The 24236-nt window shown below is 37.5% G+C and overlaps 1 protein-coding gene across 1 annotated transcript in view; it reads left to right on the top strand.

Annotated features, from left to right (window-relative positions):
• The first annotated feature begins 1936 nt into the window (after positions 1–1936).
• The window catches only part of LOC101419956 (phospholipid scramblase 1-like), a 55742-nt gene continuing 33442 nt past the window's right edge, over positions 1937–24236 (top strand). The window contains exons 1-3 of the mRNA XM_058296409.1: positions 1937–1987; positions 7338–7450; positions 10570–10612. Of these exons, the coding sequence (XP_058152392.1) occupies positions 7358–7450; positions 10570–10612 (136 nt within the window). The 5' untranslated portion in view covers positions 1937–1987; positions 7338–7357. The remainder of the gene's footprint in view (positions 1988–7337; positions 7451–10569; positions 10613–24236) is intronic.

Genomic DNA, 24236 nt, shown 5'->3' with positions numbered 1-24236 from the left:
AAGTGCCTTTTGGCTAGAAAACTTTATAATAATTTTGGCATGTGAAGGTTAAGTAATTTTAATGAAGATCTTTATATTATATTTCAGAATACTAATGTATTTCATAAAATTTGATAATTGGGCCATTCTAGCAAAATTACGGAAATTAATTATCGAATATATAGTTGAATAGTATATTTGCAATATTGGTTAATTTTTTTCTTCTTTTTCTCCCCTTGCACTACCCTCTTTACCCTATAGCCCATTTTGGTCAACTAAGCATTTCATTGTTCATTGTTTCAGATATTAAAGGAATCCCTTTGTTATCTGAAGAGTTTTGAGAATGAAAACACTTGATTTAGGGTGTTGGGGGCAGGTAGTTAATGTGTTCATAGTGCTTAGACAAACATTTTAGGAGATATCAAAATGAGAAAAGAAATTATCCCCGAGTTCTTTCCAGAGTAGATAGCAGTTCTCTTGGCAAGACAGGAACTGGTTGTGTAGATGTTGCTGGGGTCCAGAATGAAGAAACTTGGAGCAAGTGCAAATGGCAAAACAACCAGATAGTGTTCTGAGACTCACTATTTTATCAGAAGAACCTCTTGTGTAGTTGTAAGGGCAGAGCCCAGGGAGAGAGCAATGTATGAGAGAAAAATTGACTAGATGGTGAGTCTAACTAGAGAACATTAAATGTCTTGCAGGGTTTCCAATTATCAGGTGAAGTATGATAATTTGGGGTCACTCATTTGTATTTCCTCATAACATTATACCCTAAGTGATTTTCCATGTTATTAAAAATGCTTCAAAAACATTTTCCAGAGGAGTGGGGTGAGGGGGGTAGGGGGTATATGGGGACCTCATATTTTTTGACTGTAACATTAAAAAAATAAAGACAAAAATAAAATAAAATAAAATTGTTTGTAAGTCAAGATAATACATAGAAGTGAATGCTGCATGTGTTTCACTCAGTGTGTAAAACATAAAACACACTGGTTTTGCAGATCTCTAAGTGAAACTTGTGTTTTAACATTGTAAACCAAGATAAGTATATATAACTAAATGAAGCACGTATTTACTCAGACTCTTAAACTAAACCTGGTACTGATTTTGCATCTTGCTGAGGAAAATTTTCTTTCAAATTTATTTGTAAATAAAATAAATGTGTATAAGTGAAAAAAAAAAAAACATTTTCCATGGCTACATAATACTGTCATAATTTGTTTAAAGTATTCCAGTAATTTGAAACTTTAAGTTTGTTTCTAATTTTAAAAAGAGATTGAGGCAAACGAAACAGAAAATTATTGCTTAAAGTTTCAGATTTTCTGTTTGAGGTGATGAAAATTTTAGGTAATATAGGCTAATGACCATGCACTATTGTAAATTTATTTCTTAACAGTATATGGAACAGTTGAAGATGATTAAAATATAACTTTTTGAATTGTATTTGTTTCTACAATAAAATTTTTTAAAATGTTTTTTAAAAAACTGGGCAAATTAGTGAAAAAACAACTCTCTGTACCAGTGCTACACAGATGAGAATACAGCCATCTCCATGGAGATCTAAATAGACCAGTGATTGAGAGCCCTGGAACAAGTTGTGACCCATCAGATACCACAGTGAGCTGCAGTTACTGAGGACCTGATGGGCTCCTTTAAGAAATGTCAGTGCGACACAAGCTCCGTAGATCGTGGAATGGTAGGTCCTTTAACCTGTCAGTAAGCCCAGGAGGAAGAGGCTCTGACTTTGTTAATTATTCAAATTCAGAGTGTGCAGTGCTCGGCACTACACTTTGTGTCGCTACTACCGTTCCAGGCCAAAGGGAAAATGTCAGCTTTATATCCCAGTGTCCATATTCTTAGAACCAAGTAGCTTCAAAGTTCTGAATGGAATGTGTAGTGTTGTTGCTACTTAGATCTCCCGGTCTTAGAATCTTCCTAACGACAACTCTGAGAGGCTGTGGATTTGGGGCCAGACGGAGGACCAAGCCTTTTCAAGCTCACAGCCCAGGTAGCCATTGCACATGTAATTTCTGAAAACTAATAATATATTTCAACCACTGATCTCCATAACTGACTTCTCCCCTTAGGTTATAACTATGGCCTGAGCCATGGCCCACCTAAAGGACACTTTACAAATGACTCTACATAACTGTGGGCTTCAGGCAAAAGAAACCATAAATTTGCTGATGCTTCATTGCTGCCAGTATGTCAGCACTGCTTCCTCTGATATAAGAGAAAATGTTGCTGCCTTTTTGGAGAGGATGCCCAGAATCCTGAGTTCAGGACCAATCTCTGAGTTTCCCAATCAGGCGTTCAGTATCCAAAGAAAGAAACAAACATTAATGTTCCTATCTAGTGAGCAGAGAAACAAGCATCATTGCTGGGGACTAACAAAGCTCCAACTCCATATTACTTCTGCTTATAATTAACCATATATATATGATAGGTCTACCTTTCTTTCCAGCCTGATGCACTCTATCTATTCATACTTCCCACCTGTATTCCATGATCCATCTCAAATCCCCTGCTATTACTCACTTAAAGATACTGGCTTCTCTCTCTAGTTCTCCTATTTATGAATCTAAGTGACCAACACATCTCTGTGCCTTATATATTTGATCTGTAAAAATGGGATGAGGGTTGAATTAGAATAACTCTTTCACTTCTGACAATGAAACTAGTATGAATCTCCTCTAGAGAAAAGATATGATGAAAGTATGTGATAAAGTCACAATTTCTTCTAGAATTGAGAAACCTATATATTTGGTTGAGGCATGATTCATATTCTTGATGAGAATTCAGGACAACTTTCTAATTTATGTAATTGTGGGGCTATTAATGTTCTTTGAAGACCAGTGATAAAGGAAGCATTAGGATTTTGACAGTGTTAAGAAAATTTTTATTTTAGATGCACTGGCAGCAATAAATTACTTTATCAACCTAGAGATAATAAAAGGCCAACTAAGGTTGAGAATATTTGAGAAAAAAATTAGAAGACCACCAATTTATTCTGGCATGATTACTTCCTTTCTCTTTGGTAGCATGTGTGTTTAAAAGAGCAACATAACTATACTTATAAACAAATGCTAAAATTAATATATATGTATAATGAGAATTTTTAAAGTAAATGTATTTACATTTTATATAAAATAATTGTGTTTCAGTCAATGCACACAGGTATTATATTCTTGTTTTTAATTCCAAATAATTACTACTCTACATGAATTAATTATTTCAAAAAAATAATTCAGATAAATGACCTCCAAAAATCCACACTTTCATAAAAGCTACAAGAACACTTAAAAAATTGTCAAAATCAACTTTTTTGGAACTCTGGAAATTAACCAGAGAGTTGTAAAATTCTAAGAAGCATTTATTTAAGATTAATGAGAAAATCTCCATAAGATCAGTGGGTTTGGGTCATTTTAAATTTTCCTATGCCCATCTTCCTCTCCCCACTTCACAGCTGATATACCATATCGACAAAAGGTGGTTTGGCAGTGGATGGAGAGTGACAGTGGTGCAGTGATGTGATTGGGTTCAGTGGTGCAGGATGTGGGGGGGAGTGAGGTGAGGGGAATGGGTTGGACAATCCATGGAATTGGGAGGAAGGCTGGAGGAAGCATCAGGTGAACTCTGAAGACTTTAGGTCTGTGGCTAAAACCACATTGTGGGAATGCTCTTTTGGCAAATATGGCAGAGGAGCGTTACTGGTGCAGGGTGTCAGGAGTAGGGGGAGATGCAGGAAAGGATGCTCCTGTGACATTCCTCTATGAAAAATGAATGTGTTCATCTTGTCCAGAGTGTATTATCTCAGTGGGTGGAGACCCACACAATAAAAAAGAAAATATTAAATTCCCATCTTGGGGAGAGCTGCTATGTTCTCAGTTTGAGGGGCAAGAATCTCTCGAAACCATAGGCAGTGCCTAATAAAAGAAAGCAGACCAATATGTCAAGCCCTCAATACCATTACATGTAACTATGAACCTTATTCTTCAAAAACTGAAACTTAGTGGTTAACCTAAGTTCTAAGGGGACTGGTGGGGGGAGAATAGAATAGATGAAACATAGGACATTTTTAGGGTATTGGAATTGTTCTGCATGATCTTGCAATGATGGATACAGGCCATTTTAAATTTTGTCAAAACCTATAAAAGTATACAGTGCTAAATGTAAACAATAATGTAAACTGTTGACCATAGTTAGTAACAATGCTTCAGTATTTGTACATCATTGTAACAAATGTACCATTCACATGTAAAATGTTATTGATGAGGGAGAATGGAAGAGGGGGAGAGGGTTGGGTATATGGGAATCCCCTATATTTTCCATGTGACCTTTTTATAACTTAAAGCTTCTCTGAAGATAATGTGAAAAAAAAAAAGACACTGGGGGAACATACGGAAGAAATTGTCAGTGTACATAACAGTTCTTACAGTGACAAAAGACACAATGGGAAGATTTTTTATCTTTTTCTATTTTTTATTTTTATATTTTACATCAATAATACATGTTTATTATTATTTTATTTTTTTATTAATTTTATTTGTTTATTTTTTTTGGCTTTGTTTTTGGGAATACTTTGGATTGCAGAGGGGTCAAAACTGTGGCAGGGGAGGACCACTGATGTGGGGTGTCAGTGATGGAGGATGTGTGGGGAAGGGTACACCTAGGGCATGCCTTTATGCCCTAAGAATATGTTCAATTGGACATGGGGCATTTCCTTGGTGGGTGGAGACTCACACAGTAACCAAAAGAATATTGAATTCCCATCCTGAAAAGTCCTGCTACATTCTCTAATAGAGTGGCAAAAATTGCCCATGTACATGGGCAGTGCCTAGTAAAGGAGGACAGACAATTATGCCAGGCCCTTCATATTAATGGTTGTACTTATGAACTGTTTCTTGTGAAATTGAAACTGAGCCTAGTATTTTACATTACCTAAGAGTTACTTCCTGAAAGCCTCCTTGTTGCCCAAAGTGTGGTCTCTCTCTCAGCCAAACTCAGCACATAAACTATCTCCCCCCTCACCCCCGTGTGGAACTTGACTTCCAGGGATAAGTCTCCCTGATGCCAAGGGATTAATGCCAAGCCCTGAACAGAAATACATCTGAGAAAAGACCTTGACCAAAAGCGGGACATATTAAATACAAATAAGTTTTTCTGCCTAAGATATTTCAAAGTGAGTCAGAAGGTCATTTTTGAGGTTACGCTTCTGCACGTCTCAGCAGGATCTCATTGACAGCTGCAGTGAACAGCGCCTCACACTGTGGGGCTCCTGAGGGCTTCGAGACATCTAGACTCTCTAGGCAGGTCAGATAATCTCAAGAAGTCAGCACCCTGTCAGTAGGCCCTACTTGGGAGTGTATGCACCTCAGTGGAACAGAATTAGACTCATTTGTAATTTCCTTACATAAGGCTCTTCTACCCCTTTTATTTGAACCTATAATTAGCACTACACTTGTTAAATATATGTCCCAGAGACTTAAATCTTCTGTCTGTTCATATGCTGATTGAGCCCTGAATCTCAGCAGAGTTCCCACACCTACTGTCCAGTTCCTTGGACTCACCCAGGACAACTAACAAAAGGATGGTATAGACAGCCCCATCCCAAAACAACAGAGTATCTACAACTTCAAACAAGATAGTTCCATCCATCTGCCCCATGGTATCTAAGACCCTCTCAATAAGAAACAGGGTGGGCCTTGCCATCCCCAAATCCTCATGATAGAGGAATGAACAAACATTAGGGAGGAATGCAACTATGGACTTAAGCAGACTTATGATTATTCTAGGAATGGAAGAACATGTATTATTGATATAAAGGCAGTGGCCACCAGAGATTCTAAGGGGAGGGAGAGGGGGTTGTTATGACCATTTTTGGGACATTGGAATTGTCCTGCATGACATTGCAATGACAGATACAGTCTATTATACATTTTGTCAAAACCTATAAAATTGTGCTGGACAAAGTATAAACTATATTCCATGATTAGCAGCAATGCTTCAACATGTGTTCATCAATTGTAAAAAAAAAAAAAAAACGAAAGATGTTGTTAAATGTGGAAAAGAATGGGAGGGGGAGGGAGTAGGGTGTATAGGAATCATATATATATATATATACATTTTTTTTTCTATTTCTTTTTATTTTTTTAAGAAGGTACCAGGGATCAGACTTAGGACCTCATACATGGGAAGCATGGACTCAACCATTTGAGCTACATCTGCTCCCACCCTATATTTTTCCTGTAACACTTATGTAATCCAAAGATTCTTTAAAAATAAAATTTTTTAAAAAACCAATAGCCTCAAAATCACAGTAGCCATACTACAGTATCCTGAATAATGAATCCCCAAAAAATGTATGTACTAATCTCCAAACCTGTAAATATGTTATTACCTTAGATGTGGCAAAAGGAATTTTGCAGAGGTGATTAATTTAAGGATCTTGAGATCAGGAGATTATCCTGGATTGTCTAGTTGGACATAATGTAATGAAAAGGATCCTTATAAGAGTGAGATAGGGAATCAGAGAGAAAAGAGATGCTGTGCTACTGGCTTTGAAGATGGAGAAAGGAGTCTACAAGTCAAGAAATGCAGGCAGCCTGTAGAAACTGGAAAAGGCAAGGAAACATCCCCCAACTAAGCCTCCAGAAGGACTTGTTCCTATTGATTCATTTTAGATTTCTGACCTCCATGCATGTATGATAATAAATTTGTATTGTATTAAGCACACGAGTTTGTTTCAGAATCAATAGGACACATACAGATTTTGATAAGTGGAAGTGAGGTGCGGCTATAAAAAATACCTAGACAGAGAAGTGGCTTTGCAATAGGATAGTGGGTGAAGGTTGGAAAAAATTTGATGAGATTAATAAAAAGTCCTAGATTGCCTTCATCAGACTGAAGAAATCTGGATATTAGAGCACTGCTATTGAGGGCTCAGAAGAAAATGAGGAAGATGTAATTGGAAATTGTAGGAAAGGGGATCCTTGTTATACACTCTATTTATTGCAAAAGCTTAACCAAATTATAAAATTAATAGGATAAGGTCATGTGGAAATGTACGTAAGCGTAAAGCTGAAATCTCTTCACAATTTACACTCAGTTTACCATGCTGGTATTAACTGGAACTTCTTTTATTCCTGAGGTTCCTTCTGGGTTTAGTTGAAAGACAGACCATGTATATAAAAGCACAACAAACATTTAAAAAATAAAATATGGATGATCTCTACACCATTGAATGAAGAAAAACTGAACATGCATTTGAAGTAGATACTCATCTCTAGCAAGTTAATATGTTTCTATAGTGTTAGAATTTAAAGATAGGCTCAATTTGTCCAATTTTCATACTCTAGAACACTATATAATCAAGATTATGGATTTTTATGATTCACTCCCTGCAATACAATGTATGCCAGTAGTAGAGCCAATACCTAACTGTCCACCTGGATTGGAATATTTGACTCAGGTATGATAATGTGTTTCTTAACATCTTTGATCCATAGTAATAAAAATTTAGATAGCTTCAGGATATATATTGTGCCATAAGAAAAATTTTGACTATATATTAAAATACTATAACAGTAGCATTAAGATTTTTAAAATTTTATTAGAATTTAAATATTCTATTTCAATTCAGGTAAACGTACATTTGAAATTTTCTAAAGTTTCATTTTACAATATTTCCTGGAAAGCCTACTTAAGAAAAACTGCAAACTTTTAAAAGTACCAAAATAGGTTTTGAAAATGTGGCTTAAAATTGATTTCAGGAATTCACATTTCTTCTAGAGCTTAGGTATTAGGATCCTAATATGCAAATATGAAAATTGAATTCTGAGATCTTAGGAAAATATCTCTTGGTCTCTATCAGGCTGTACGAGAATTTCTTCTCCAGGAAACTTCACCTTTTATTCTTAAGTCCCTCCACTAATTATATATCCTAAGCATCTGTGCTTTTAATCACCTACATGAGCTGGCCAAAGGCTCCAAACAACCTCTGTATCTACCACTGACACTTCAAGATTGGATCTGCTGACTTACATAGCCAAGTGGTAGAGCAGTTGCACAGCAGACTGGACCTATTGCGAAGCCTTGTCTTGTTCTTGGTCCCAAACAAAAATAGCAGCTTTTCAGATTACTCAGTAAATGGGCCAGACTTCACACCCAAATGAGGAGCATGTTGCAATCAAAGAGGTCTACTAGGTGTTCTGCCTCTTTTAGGATCACAGGAGGAATCAGATGTAACAATTTATCCTTCAAATTTGACGGAATATCTTGATATTCTGTATACCACTAGAGCACTAGAAATATCAATGAGGTGGAAGGCCCCTGAATTTTCTTTGAATTTATTTCATACCCTCTAACATACAAATGTCTTGTAAGTGAGTCTAGTGCTATTCCTATTTCTTACTCACCAGGTCCATTCAGCATAATGTCATCAATGTAATGGACCATTGTGATATCCTGGAATTAGATTATGACATAGGACTGGAAAACTGATATTCTCCTGAGGTAGAACAGTTAAGGAGCATTGCTAACTTGCTAGGTGAAATCAAACTGCTTCTGGTGGTCTTCACTAACAGGTATTGAGCAAATCCTTTGCCAAATTAATAGTTGAATACCTGATACCAGGGATGTGTTAATTTGCTCAAATAATAAAACTGCATCTGGAACCACAGCTGCAATTGGAGTAACCACCATTGGCCACTGTCATTCTCCAACATCCATCTATTTCTACACAGGCCAAATAGGCGAGTTGAATGGCGGATGATGGAAATCATCACCCCTGCATCCTTCAAGTCCTTTGATTGGCTCTAATCTCTGAAATCCATCAAGAAATGCAGTATTGCATGCGTATCCTGCATAGAGACAGTTCAAGCAACCTTTCCTACCATAATAATCCTCACTTCATAGGCCAGAAAACTAATGTGAAGACTTTTTCATTCGCTGATCATGTCTATTCTAATTATACTTTCCAAAATTGGGGAAAATAACCACAGATGCCTCTACTCTGACTCATAGGCCACAGTGATATTTTGAATCTCCTAGAATTAGTATCTGTTCAGAGTCTTTTCTAGTAACTTCCTAATGTCTCATTATTTCCTTTTCCTCAGTGCATAGTCACTCTTGTAAAATGCCATAGGTCCACTTGGGTAAGGGAAGGAGAAATATCGACGCTATCAGTGTTTAAGAGTACAGCAGGGTCCTTCCTCAAGGAGATCCAGCATCCCCTTCCTTCAAGGGATCTGGGTCTATTACCTTACTAAAGTTTGGGAATTGAGAGGCCATGGTGCTGATTTAGTGATTCAAGTCATACTTCTGTTCACATGACGTAGAACTCTTCTGCTTATGTTGATCAAATAAGAACTTAGTAGACTACTCATCTATTTCCCATATAGGCACACATTCTTATAAGTATCTGATTGGGAACATCCAATGTTGATGTTTTGCATAGCTCTATTGCCACATCATGCCATGAACTATTAGTGCCCTTGCTACTACAGAAAATAGAGTCATTAGTACCTTTAAATATAATCAGATTAGAAAACCAATTCTGGAAACCCCAGAACCAATTCAGAAAACACATTCTTAAGATTCTTTTCTTCTAGAACTAAAATCTGTATCAGTCGGGGTTTTTCAGAGAAATAGAACTATAGTATAAACCTTTATGCATGCACATGCATGCACACACACATATGCAATTTATTTTAAGGAATTAACTCACATGAATGTGTGGATATTAAGTTTGATATCCACAAGGCAGGAGAGAAGTTTAGAAACTCAGACAGGAGCTCATGTTATAGATGTGAGACTGAATTTCTTCTTCTCCATGAAACCTGTCTTTGTTTTAAGGCTTCAATTGATTGGATTCTTTCCTTATTTATAGTAATCTTTCCTTAAAGTTGACTAATTGCCTTCACAGGAACATCTAGACTGCTATTTCACTAAACAACTGGATACTAAAGCCTCCACAAGTTAACACATAAATCACTACACTTATGCTATCAATTCTGATTTAATTTCCTGTGATGTTCTCTCTGACTAAAAACTTTAACAATTCTTATGAATATAATCATTTGCCATTTCTTATTTAGCCTTGTAATCTTTTAAGAATGGAATATGTTCCTCCTTGAAGAGGTTGGTTACATTTCCAATGCTTAATTGTATATTTTACACAAATTATGATATAAATCTGATTTAAGAACACTTTTAAAACTTGGATAAAAGCTATACTAAAATATTTTCAGAATTTTGTCACTATTAGATTTACTTCAAGATAGAAATTTTGCTCTGAATTTCAAAAATGTTTCTAATATTTAAAATGTTGTTAGCCAAAATTCTGAGCACATTAATAATAAAGGAAAAAGAAATCACTGTAGATTAATAATATTTATGTATTTGCCTTTTCCTATGGTGAAAAATATTAAAATTAGTATAATATATATGTGAAAAAATTTATTTGGAGAGGTTGATAATAGAGTCATTACTTAAAATATTTGAAATAGAAGTATTAATTTATATTTGTGTTGATATGTGCTTTAAATTTGTTTGATAACTTCTACCATCATTTATTTTCTTCTTTAATAGGTAAATCAATTACTAGTACGTCAACGTCTTGACCTTCTAGAAGGTATGTACCAGATGAATTAATATATTTATTCTTATAGATGTAATTTGATTTTTTAGTTAGATCAAAGACTCTAAATTAAAGTGCTTCTTTAATCTTTGAGAAACTAAACATTGCTAAGATGAAGAGAAAATATAGAAGCTCCTTAGATGGTAAGAAAGTGAATGAGGGAAAGTTTTCTAATAGGCAAGTAAGTTAAAAGACATTGATTGAAGAATCATACCTAAAGATTCTGGTTTAGAATTTAATCTTACTAAACATTAGGTCAAATTCCCAAGGGGATTTTCCTGTGTTGAATTTCTCAGACACTGGTATTCAGAGAAGCAATGATTCCAGATTCTTCAAGAGTTCAGCTAACAGAAGCAGAATTCGGGTAAGTTTCTGATTCCAAGTCTGAAAAATTAATCTAATTAGCATTTTAGAAAACATTGTTCTATATCTTCTTGCTTGTATTCAACTTAATATAGGTATTTTTATGTATATGAAGCTAAAATACATGTAAATAAAATTGGTATACAGTTAAAAATGATATTATCTTTATTGATGACCTTCCCTTTATTGATTAGGAGACCTGACACTAAAATAAGCATTTATTCTTTTATTTAATTCACAAAGATTTACTCATTTAAGGATGCTATAAGAGAACATTTTCTTTGGGCTCTTCTTGCTGCATTACATTAAAATATTTTATTTTATGAAAGACTATTTATTACAGAAACACCTTTGATTGCCTACAAGGAACAAGGCATTTTAAGAGAAAGAAAAGTCAGACTTGGGCTTGCCCCTGAAGGGTTAGCACAGAAATGTGAGGGATAAACATACTTGACTAAAGTACAGACTGTGAAGTCGTAAAAGTCATGAAAGAGGTAAATACCAATTATGGTAATTCAGAGGATAGAAATATCCACTGTTACTTGTAATTTATGAAGCAAAATATTGGGAGAAAATATCAAAATATCCATGAATAAGGAACTGGTTCTCTAAACCACTGGCTCTCAAGGTGTGACAATGCAATAACATTGCCTGGATTCATGTTAGAAATACAAATTCTCTGGCTCCACCACAGACACCACTGAATCAAGAAATCCAGGACTGGTGCTCAACAATCTATTTTTTATCAAACCCTCTGGATGATTCTGGTATTGGATAAAATTTGAGAATTACTCCTCTCAATAATGGTACATCTTGTGATTTGCCTATGTGTTATTAAAAAGAAAGAGACAATTCTATAAAATTGTTAATATATACAAAGTATTGCTAAGTATAGAAAGCAATTGCAGAGGGAAGCAGATGTGGCTCAAGCGATTGAGGTCCCCCTACCATATGGGAGGTCCCTGGTTCAGTTCCTGGCACCTCCTAAAGAAGGCAGCAAGTTGGCATGATGAGCAGGCAGGGCAAGATTACACAACAAGATGATGCAACAAGAGACAAAAGAAGAAAAACATGATGAAAGACACAACAAGGTAGGGAGCAGAGGTTCTGGGTGCCTCCTAAAGAAGATGAGCAAGACAGCGAGCTAATGAACAGGCAGGTACAGCAAGCCAATGCAACAAGATGATACAAGAGACACAAGGAGAAAAACATAATGAAAGATACAACAAAACAGGGAATGGAGGTGTCTCAAACAATTGGGTGCCTCCCTCCTCAGAGAAGGTCCTGGGTTTACTTTCCAGTGCCTCCTAAAGAAACAAGATGAACAGACACAGCAAGTGCAAACAAGGAAGGAGTGGGGAAAAATAAATAAAATAAATCTTTTTTAAAAAAGTAATTGCAGAATAAGGTATATAGCATTTTATGTGTGTAAATGTGTGTGTATACATTTTAAATATATAGAGAACTCACATATGCTTTGTGGTCACCCCTCGGTCTGAAGTGTGGTTTGCTGGCCTGGCGAGGGGAGCGGCCGCGGTAGGCCTAATTCTGCTGCCCCCATAATAGGGTGGTTGGTCGGGCCCACCGCCACCCCTGAAGGAAGCTCAGCATGAGCGCAGAGTGCCCTCGGGTCTCCCCTTCTCGGCAGCCATGCTTCCGTGGCCGCCCCTCCTCCCGGATGGCGCCACACGATGCCTTGTGGGCGGCACCCTTCTTCTTCTTTCTCCCTGCGCAGGTGCAGGGCGGAAAATTCCAGTCTGCCCTTTTCCCCTCCCCCGACAGCAGCAACAGCCAGGCGTGGGCGGAAAAATCCAGTCTGCCCTTTTCCCTTCCCCCGACAGCAGCAACAGCCAGGCGTGGGCGGGAAACTCAAGTCTGCCCTCCACCCCAGCAACAGCAGCCACCAATCCCTAAACCCTGCCCCTTCCCCCAGCAACAGCGACAGCCAATCCCTAACCACCACCCCTCCCCCATCCAGTACCGCCCACTGACCTTTCGCCGGCAACCAATCAGAACAGGGCGTGGCTTCGACCAATCAGCCTTCCCCAGCCCCTATAAAACTGTTGCCTCTCCCTCAGTAAAGTGGACTTGCGTGTTTACCTTGTCTCCACGGTAGTTTTTCTGCCGTGCGCCCTCCAGTCCTGAGAGCCCCCGACAAGGGCCTGGCCTCCCTTGTCCCCAGTTCGTCGCCTGCTTCTCCGGGCGACCCCTTCGTCACCTGATTCTCCGGGCGACCCCTTCATCGCTGGCTTCGCCGGGCAACCCCGTCAGCCGAACCGCGCAACCCCTGTGAGACCGATCCCTCGTCTGCTGCCGGACCGACCCCTCGTCCCAAGTGGGACCGACCCCTCGTCCCAAGCGGGACCAACCCCTCGTCCAGAGCTGGACCGACCCCTCGTCCGCAGCCAGACCCCACCTTTACCGACCGAGCAAGCCGCCGCAATGCTTGGATATCTCTGGAAGGATGGATATAAAATTAAATGAGGGAGGCAGAATAGGATAGTAGTGCAAGAATTAGTTTTTTAACTTAGTAATATATTTTATTTAACCTAGTAATTCTAAAATATTACCTTCTCAACATAAAATAGATATAAAAAATATCGATAAGTTGCTTTGCATTCTTTTTTGTTTTGTGTTAAGTCATAGAAATCTGGTGTGTATTTTACACTTACAGTGCATCTCAATTAAAACAGCCACAGTTTCAAGCAACCGTCACTAATATGAAATAATTTGAATAAGCAAGCTCTAATGTCAAAGTTTAGAATATAGGTCACCAGGGGCTGCAGTGGGGGTAGAGAATGGGAAGTTAATGGTTAATTTTTACAGAATTTTTATTTAAGGTTATTATAAAGGTTTATAAATGGATGGTGGTGATGGTAGAACAAGATTGTGAGTGTAATTAAAAGCACTCTATTATATATGTAAAAGTGATTAAAAGAGGAAATTTTAGGTCATATGTATGTTACTAGAATAAAAATTAAAAGATAAATCATAATACCATATAACAGAGAAACTTATTGTAAATGATGGACTATATTTAATAGCACTAGTATAAAAATGTTATTTCATGAAATATAATAAATGTACTACAATAATACAAGGTGTTAATAATAGAGTGGTATATGAGTGAAGATACACCTAATGTAAACAATGGACTATAGTAAATAGTATAATTTTAATATTCTTATGTCAATTGTAACAGAAGTACCACACTAAAGCAAAGTGTCAAAAATAGAATGTATATAGAAATGCTGTAATTTTTACACAATTTTCCTGTCAACCTATAGCTTCTATAATTAAAAATATTATAAAAAATTAAATTAAATTAAAATTAAAAATTAGAAAATAACATAAGCCAATTAAAAAAAAAACTACTATAAAATATGTTGGTACAATGTAAAAACCTAATTATGTTCCTATACCCATTACCTTAAAAATGTGAGGAAAATCTGTGATTATCTATTTCAAAGTTTAACATTAAACAAAATATTGAGCAGAGGCAGCAAGATGTCATCGGTCAAAATGGGCACTTATAATCTCTCTCACAAAAAATGGCTGAATGGGGGCAAGATCCTGCCTGAGTGAGCTGTTTTGAGAACCCATCGAGCAGGAGGATTCAGGTCATCGATCTGGAGAGAGCAGGACAAAGAGATAACTTACTCAATACTCAATGTAAAACCATGAGTTTCTTGCCACTGCGGCTGGGAACTGTGGAGAGCCATACCCCACCCTCAAAGAAAAATTTGCAGGCAGTAGGAAGTGCTTAATAAGCTTCCAAGAGAGTTTTTGGGGTACCCTGGGAAGAGGGGGTGTCTGGAAGAGGATAGTCATTTTTCTGTGGTGAGTTCAGTCACCAAGGACCTGTTTGAATTTCAAAGGGGAATTCAACCTGACCAGGAGAGGTGAGGGGGGATCCCCTCACACAGACTATCTTAACCTGCTGCTCTGGGAGAGAAAGAAATAAGAATAGAAAGGGGGCAGGGACAGACTCCTAATCAGCAGGAATCTATACAATAGCAAAGAGTCAAACTTGCCCAAGGGAAAGTGACTGCATAGTTTTCTGAAGAGCTAACTAACCCAATGAGAAAGTTTAGTTCAGTGAAGGAGGACCCTAGTTTGATTCCCAGCTCCTCTTAGAGTAGTCTTCCTCCAGGATGTCAAACATCCAGCTGATACTATAGGATAGGGAAACCATAGACATTATTTTTGTATTAGCTTCTCTTGGGTCTCTTAAAAAGTTACTTTTAAAAAATATATAACTTAGCTTACTTGGTTAATCCTGCTTCAAAACCTGCAGAAGGCAAGCTGCAGGGTAATTAATTGATGTACACCAGCAGCCTGAGAAGTTCCTCAAGGGCCTAAGAGAGAAGTGTGTCTTTTTTCAGTTTTTGTTTGACTGCTTGCTTGTGTGTTTATTTCTTGTTTTTCTTTCCTCTTTCTTCCTGACTCCCCCTTTTTTTAAAATTAGGTGCTGCTGGCTTGTCTCTTGCTTGCTGTGCTTCCTCTTCCTTGATTTCCCCTTTTCTGTGTATACAGGTCTTATTTATCAATGCAATCTTTTCCTTCCTTCATCTTTCTATCTTCCACTTTCTGTTGTTCTTACATCCCACCCCTTTCTTTAGTCCTCAATTTTTCTGGTTTTTATTTCTATTTCATTGGTAATCAAAACTGTCCAAACAAATATCATGGACCAATTTAATGAAGTGAAGGAAGAGGTTAAAGATATTAAGACACTGGGAAAACATACTAATGACATTGTAACCATACATAAAAAAGATAATGGATAAGATGGTGATGCATGGCACAATTCAAGAAAACAAAAATACCCTGGATGCACATAACAGCAGATTTGAAAAGGCAGAAGAAAGAATTAGCAATGTGGAAGACAGTATATCTGAAATCAAACAGGTAGTAAAACAGATAGATAAAAAGAAGAAAAAATCCAGCAAGGACTTAAAAATTTGAACAACAATAAAAAATGCACAAACATACGCATTATAGGCATTGTAGAGGGGGGAAAAAAAGGTAAAGGGGACAGTAGGAGTGTTGCAGAAAAAATGGCTGAAAACTTCCCAAACCTATTGAGGGAGATGGATATATATGTCCAGAAAGCGCAGTGCATGTCAAACATTATAAATCCCACAGGCCTACTCCAAGACATATATTTGTCAAGTTGTCCAATTCTCAAGACAAAGAGAAAATACTGAAGGCAGTAAGAAAAAAGAGAACCATCACATACAATGGAAGCTCAATAAGATTAAGTGCTGATTTCTCATCTGAAACCATGGAGGCAAGAAGGCATTAGTATTACATAATTAAGGTACCAAAAGAGGAAAAACTTCTGGCCAAGAATTCCCTATCCAGCAAAGCTGGCATTCAAAATATTCACAGATAAAGAGAAATTAAGAGAGTAAGCCAATAAGAACCATGCTCTTGAAAAAATACTAAAGGAGTTACGCAGGTTGAAAGGGAAAAATAAGAGATAGACAGTTGAAGGAGAGTGTAGGAACAACTAAAAAGACAAAAAGAGAATTAAAAAGAACATTTGAGGGAAACGGACTTTGGCCCAGTGGTTAGGGCGTCCGTCTACCACATGGGAGGTCCGCGGTTCAAACCCCGGGCCTCCTTGACCCGTGTGGAGCTGGCCATGCGCAGTGCTGATGCGCGCAAGGAGTGCCATGCCACGCAAGGGTGTTCCCCGCGTGGGGGAGCCCCACGCGCAAGGAGTGCGCCCGTGAGGAAAGCCGCCCAGCGTGAAAAGAAAAGTGCAGCCTGCCCAGGAATGGTGCCACCCACACTTCCGGTGCCACTGACGACAACAGAAGCGGACAAAGAAACAAAGATGCAGCAAATAGACACCAAGAACAGACAACCAGGGGAGAGGGGGGAACTAAATAAATAAATCTTAAAAAAAAAAAAAAGAACATTTGACATAAACCCAGAAAAAAACATGGCTAATGTAATTAATTCCTCGAGAGTACTAACAATGAATGCTAATAGATTAAACTCAGTCAAGAGACACAGATTGGCAGAATGGATAAGGAAAGAGGACACGTCTATATGCTGTCTACAAGAAACCCACCTTAGATGCAGGGATTCAAAGAGGCTGAAAGTGAATGGCTGAAAAACACTATTATGAGCAAACAATAACCAAAAAAGGGTGGGAGTAGCTATACTAATATCAGACAAAATAGACTTTAAAAGCAAAGTTATTGTAAGAGACAAAGACAGACACCACATATTAGTAAAAGGTGTAATCTTTCAAGAAGAAAGAACAATCAAAATATTTATGCATCTAATGAGGGCACATCAATATACATGAGGCAAACACTGGAAAAACTAAGTGGTGAAATAGATGCCTCTACATTTACAGTGGGGGACTTTAATACAACATTATCACCATTAGACAGAACATCTCAACAGAGAATCAATAAAGAAACAAAGACATTGAATAATACATTAGAGGATCTGGACCTGATAGCCATATAAAAACAAAACACTACACCCAAATACAACAGTATATACTTTCTTCTTGAGTGCCAATGATCATTCTGCAAGATACATCACATGCTAGACCACAGAAAAATTCTCAAAGAACTCAGAAAAATTGAAATATACAAAATAATTTCACTGACCACAATAGACTGAAGCTAGAAATAAGTAAGGACTAGAGAACCAGATTAGGCACAAAGATATGGAAGTTAAACAACACACTCTTAGACAAACAATGGGTCAAGGAGGAAATTTATATCAAAACATATGGGTTGCAACAAAAGCTGTACTGAAAGGGAAATTCAGAGCCATAAATGCATATATATATATATATATATATATGTATAAAATCAAAGACTTAACTGTATACCTGGAGGAATTAGAAAGAACGATACACTAACCCAAAAGGAAGTAGAAAGAAGGAAATGACAAATGTTAGAGCAGAACTAAATGAAATAGAAAATAAGCAACACTAGAAAAAATAAATAAAACCAAAAGCTGTTTTTTGAGAGGATCAATAAAATTGACAAACTCTTAGCTAGACCAGCAAAGGAAAAAAGAGAGAAGATGCAAATACACAAAATAAGAAATGAGAAAGGGAATATCACCACTGGCTGCACAGAAATAAAGAGTATCTTAAGAGGATACTTTGAAGAATTGCATGCTCTCAAGAAGGATAATTTTGAAGAAACAGACAAATTTCTAGAAATACACGAGGAGCCTACATTGAAGAAAGGAGAAAATGATTAAACAGACCAATAAGAAGTAAAGAGAATCAGTAATCGAAAACCTCCCAATTAAAAAGAGCCTAGGACCAGACAGCTTCACAGGTGAATTCTACCAAAAATTCCTGAAAGAACTAACACCAACCCTGCTTAAACTCCTCCAAAAAAATAGTAGAAGGAACCTTGCCTAACTCATTCTATGTTACCAACATTACCCTAATACCAAAGCCAAACACTGATGCCTCAAGGAAGGAAAAGTACAGACCAATCTCTCTAATGAAACTAGATGCTAAAATCCTCAACAAAATATTTGCTATTCGTATTTAACAACACATCAAATGAATTATACACCATGACTAAGTGGGTTTCATTGTTGGTATGCAAGGATGGCTCAGCATAAGAAAATCAAAGGAATACACCACATACACAGATCAAAAGAAAAAAATCACATGATCAACAAATGCAGAAAAAGCATTTGACAAAATACAGCACTCTTACTTGATAAAAATACTACAAAAGATAGGAACAGAAGGAAACTTTATGAACATGATAAAGGGTATATATGAAAAACCCGCAGCTAACATCATATACAATGGCAAAATCCTAAAACCTTTTCCTCTAAGATCAAGAACAAGATGAGGATGTCCACTATCACCACTCCTGTTTAAAATTATGTTAGAAGTACTTGCTTGAGCAGGAAGGCAAGAAAAAGATATAAAAGGCAAATTGGAAAGGAAGAAGTAAAATTTTACTATTTCCAGATAACATGATCCTATACATAGAAACCCTGGAAAATCTACAACAAAGCTTTTAGAACTTATAAATAAGTTTAGTAAAGTTGCAGGTTATAAGATCAATGCACAAAAATCAGTAGCATTTCTGTACACCATTAATTTCCTCTGAGGAGGAAATCAAGAAAAAAAAATACCATTTACAATAGTACATAAAAAAATCAAATACCTAGGAATAAATTTAACTAAAGATGTAAATGACTCATACACAGAAAACTACACAACACTGTTCAAGGAAATCAAAAAAGACTTAAATAAGTAGAAGAACATTCCCTGTTCATGGAAAGGAAGACTAAATATCATTAAGATATCTATCCTACCCAAACTGATATACAAGTTTAATGCAATCCCAATAAAAATCAATGCAGCATTTTTTAATGAATTGGAAAAATTAATTATGAAATTTATTTGGAAGGGCAAGACCCTGAATAGCCAAATAAATATTGAAAAAGAAAAATGAAATTGAAGGAATTGCACTACCTGACTTTAAAACACTACAAACTACAGTGGTCAAAACTGCTTGGTATTGGCACAAGGAAAGACAGATTGACCAATGGAACCGAATTCAGATTTCTGATACAGATCCTCACATATACAGTCACTGGATATTTGACAAAGCCACCAACCCCACATATGTGGGGAGATGGCCTCTTCAACAAATGGTGCTTGGAGAACTGGATATCCATATCCAAAAAGAATGAGAAAGGAACACCATCTCACACCTTATACAAAAATCAACTCAAGATGGATCAAAGATCTAAATATAAGAGCCAAGACCATAAAAGACCATGGAAGATAATGAAGGGAAGCATTTACAGGATCTTGAAATAGGAAATGGCTTCATGAACTTTACACCCAAAGCACAAGCAGCAAAAGAAAAAAATAGATAAATGGGATCTCTTCAAAATCAGAGCCTTTTGCACCTCAAGCAGTTTGTCAAGAAAGTGAAAATACAGCCTACCCAATGTGAAAAAATACTTGGTAACCATATATTTGATAGAAACCTAATATCCAACATATATAAAGAAATCCTATATCTCAAAAATAAAAAGACAACCCATTTTTTAAAATGTGCAAGAGATTTGAAATGAGATTTCTCCAAAGAAGAAATACAAATGGCTAAAAAGCACATGAAAAGATGTTTAATATCACCAGCTATTAGGGAAATGCAAATCAAAACTACAATGAGATACCATCTTATACCCATTAGACCAGTGACCATTAAAAAAACAGAGGACTACAAGTGTTGGAGAGGATGTGGAGGAAGGGGAACCCTTATCCCCTGCTGGTAGGAAGGTAGAATGGTTCAGTCATTGTGGAGGACAGTTTGGTGGATCCTCAACAAGCTAACTATAGAATAAAATATGGAATAGAGTGGACTTACTAGTATTCTACCATAGAACTATTGTGACTCTAGCAATGGAAAAAATTATATCATTGATGTGGAGACAGTGGCCACAGAGAGTTGCTGAGGACAGGGAGAGGGAAGAAGAGGTGTGATATGGGGGCTTTTTTGAGACATGGAGTTGACACGAATGATATTGCAGGGACAGGGGCAGGACATTATATATCCTGCCATAACCCACTGAATGAATTGGGGAAAATTGCAAACTACAATGTAAAGTATATCCATGTGGTATAGCAGTGCTCCAAAATGTATTCATCAAATGCAATGAATGTGCCACACTGATGAAAGAGGTTGTTGATGTGGGAGGAGTGGGAGGGGTAGGGAGTGAGGTATATGGGAACCTCTTACATTTTTTAATGTTAGATTTTGGGTAGTGTATGTATCTTTTTTTTAACAAAGCCAATAAAAAATTTCATTTTCAAAAAAAAAGTAAAGGGGATGATGCATCTGAAAAAAAAGGAGTACAGTACTAACACATGGGATAATATTGATGAATCTTGAGGACCTTATTTTAAGTGAAGCAGACCAGGCTTTGCCAGGTATTGGAGGACAAATATTATGACTTCCCTGATATGAATTAAGCAAATTGAGCAGACTTGGAGATAGAGTCTGGAAGATAGGTTTACAGGAAATAGGGAGAAGAAGGCTTTGAGTCAACGCCCATATGGGTGAAATCTATGCTAAGGTGGAAGTGAGTAGTTGTGCAGTCAAGGGATATGACAGGGGTGTAGGGGCACTATTGGGTTGGGTGGTGCCAGCTTGTCAGGAGTGTAGGGTGAGGAGGATGGTTTGGATGGTCCTGTTCCCTGGAACTGAGAGAGGGTTGGGAGAGGGAGCAGATGAACACTGGAGATTAGTGAGTATGTGGTTGAAACTACAATGTTGAAAAAACTCTTTTGGCAATATGACAAGGAAATGTTACTAGTTTGGGGTGTTGGTTAGGGGGGAATTTGAAACAGGGTGCACCGAGCAGTCTTTTGTAGGATGTTTGTGATCATTTTGTCATAGGATATTGTATCAGTGGTGGGAACCCTACATAATGAGTGTGAAAGAGTTGGACTCCCATCCTGGGGAGACTCATATGCTCTCAAACAGAGGGGGGGATGCCAGGAGAGCATGCACTATTCCTAATAGGGGAGGACAGATTTGTGTGTCAAGTCTTCAGCATTGTTGCAAGTATCTATGAATCTTTTCCTCAAAGAGTGAAGCCTTGTGGTCACCACGGACCCTGAGAGGAGAGGAAAGGAGGAATTGAATAGATGGAAGAGGGTGTATTTAGGGGGCAATGGAAGCAATCTGCATGTTCTTATAATGATGGATACAGGCCATGTTAAATTTCACCAAAAATTTATAAAACCATATTGTCGAAATGCAAACCATAATGTAAGCCATTGACCATGGTTAGTAGCTATGTCTGAATATCTGTACATCAATTGTAACAAATGTACCATACACATGTAAATAGGTTATTAATACAGGAAGGGGTAAAGGGGAAGGGTGTTGGGTATATGGGAGTCCCCTATATTCTGTATGTGACTTTATTGTGACCTAAAACTTCTTTGAAGACAAAATGAAAAAAAGTAAGACACTGGGGAAGAAATGGAAGAAAATGTCACTGTACATACAGGACAACAGATACTGTGTGACAAAAGGCAAAATGTCAAAAAAAAAATTTCTTTAATATTTTTAATTATTTTTAATATCCTTATTTTTTACTTTATTTTAGTTTTAGTTTTAGTTTTTCTAAATTATTATATATTTTATTTCTTATGTCTAAACCTATCATTATTATTTTATTTTCCTATTAATTTTTTTTGGTGATATTCTGGGCTTCAGTTTTGAAGAAGTTTTGAATCACAGAAGGGTTACTACCATGGCAGGGGAGGATCATTGGTGTGAAATGTCAGCAATGGGGGATACATGGGAAGAAGTTCACCTGGGTGTACATATAAGTTATATAAATATGTTCAAATGTTCATGGGGCATTGCTACAGTGGGTAGAGATTCACCCAACAACCAAAAGAATATTGAATTCTGATCCTAGGGAGCACTACCACATTCTCTAATGGAATAGTAACAATCCCCCAAATACAGGGGCAATGACTAGTGAAGAAGGATGGTCCATTGATGGGCCCTTGATATTGATGACTATGTTTATGAGCCTTTGCTCTTGAAATTGCAACTTAGCCTAGTGTTGTAGAGTGCCCAAGAGTTACATCCTGAGATCCTCCATGTTGCTCAAATGTGGCTTCTCTCTAAGCCAAACTCAGCATATAAATGCATTACCTTCTCCCCAGTGTGGGACATGACTCCTGGGGATGAGTCTCCCTGGCACTAGGGATTACTACCAAGCACTGACTGGTGATGTAACTGGAAAAATACCTTGAATAAAAGGGGAGAGGGAGAATGTAAAGACAAATGAATTGATATGGCTAAGAGACTTCAAAGTGAGTCAAGAGAGCATCAGAGGGGTAACACTAATGCACATGTCAGCAAGATCTCATAGACTGCCAAAATAGATACTACCCCAAATAGTGGGACTCCTGAGGTCATGACACCCAGTTTCTACAGTCATGGCAGTTAGTTCTGGAGTTTGGTCCCTTGCCAGTTGGCCCTACTTTGGAATTTGTGCTCTGGAGCATGACAGAGTTGAACTCAGATATGACTTCTCTACACATGCCTTCTCTGTCCCTTTTAGTTGAACCTATAGTTGATGCTGGAGTTGGTAGATGTACCCCAAGAGACTTGAATCACTGGGTCCATGTGCCAGTTGGGCCCTGAGCCTCAGCAGAGTTGTAACACCTACTCTGCAGTTCATTGAACCCACCCAGGACAACTAACAAGGAGGTGAGGATGGTCCACCTCCACACTAAGTAACCAAGAGAGTCTACAACTACAAGTAAGAGATTCCCATCCATCAGCCATATGGAATCAAAAACCCCTCCCAATTAGAGGTCGAGTGGGCATCACCATCCCAGAATCCTCAGGATTGAGGAATAAAATATGGACTACAGTGGACTTACTCATATTCTACTATAGACTTATTATGATTCTAGCAATGGAGGAAATTATATCATTGATGTGAAGACAGTGGCCACTGGAGGTGCTAAAGTCAGGGAGAGGGAAAAAAAGGTATTATATGGGTGGCATTTTCAGGACTTGGAATTGTTCTGAATGACATTGCAATGACAGAAACAGGCCATTATATATCCTTCCATAACCTACAGAATTGAGTGGGAGAGAGTGTAAACAACAATGTAAACTATAATCCATGCTTAGTGGCAATGCTCCAAAATGTGTCCATCAATTGCAATGAATGTACCACACTAATGAAAGAAGTTGTAAATGTTGGTAAAAGTGAGAGGTGTGGGGAGTTAGGCATATGGGAATCTCTTATATTTTTTATGTAACATTTTATGTAATGTAAGTATCTTTTAAAAATAAAAAATATATTTTAAAAAAATGGTGGGGAACTGTGGGAACATGGTATCAGACCGGCAGACAAGTCTCAGCACTCTCACAAAAACAATAGAGAAAGAGTCTAAAGCTGCCAGAGGGACCTACTTTGGGGGTCAGCAGACCAGGACAGGGCTTCACAACTCCCAGGATGTTGAGGGACAGAGAGAGAAAGTAGCTGAAACAACAAACTGTGAGTTACTAAAATTCCCTACTGCAAGGAAGGGCTCCCCTCTCCAACCCCTGAGATATTCAGCAGTGGTAAAACCTGTGACACATTGAAACTCACTAAGAGGGGAGCAGAGGTCTTTTCTTCAGTGAATTTGGCCAGCTGAGTCAACTTTAAATCTTGGTTCTGGCCAGAGGAAAACAAAAGAATACCA

Source organism: Dasypus novemcinctus, chromosome 4 (assembly GCF_030445035.2).
Source record: "Dasypus novemcinctus isolate mDasNov1 chromosome 4, mDasNov1.1.hap2, whole genome shotgun sequence".
Taxonomy (NCBI): Eukaryota; Metazoa; Chordata; class Mammalia; order Cingulata; family Dasypodidae; genus Dasypus; species Dasypus novemcinctus.
Note: the sequence above shows the minus strand (reverse complement) of the source record. Positions and strands in the feature narration are given on the sequence as shown.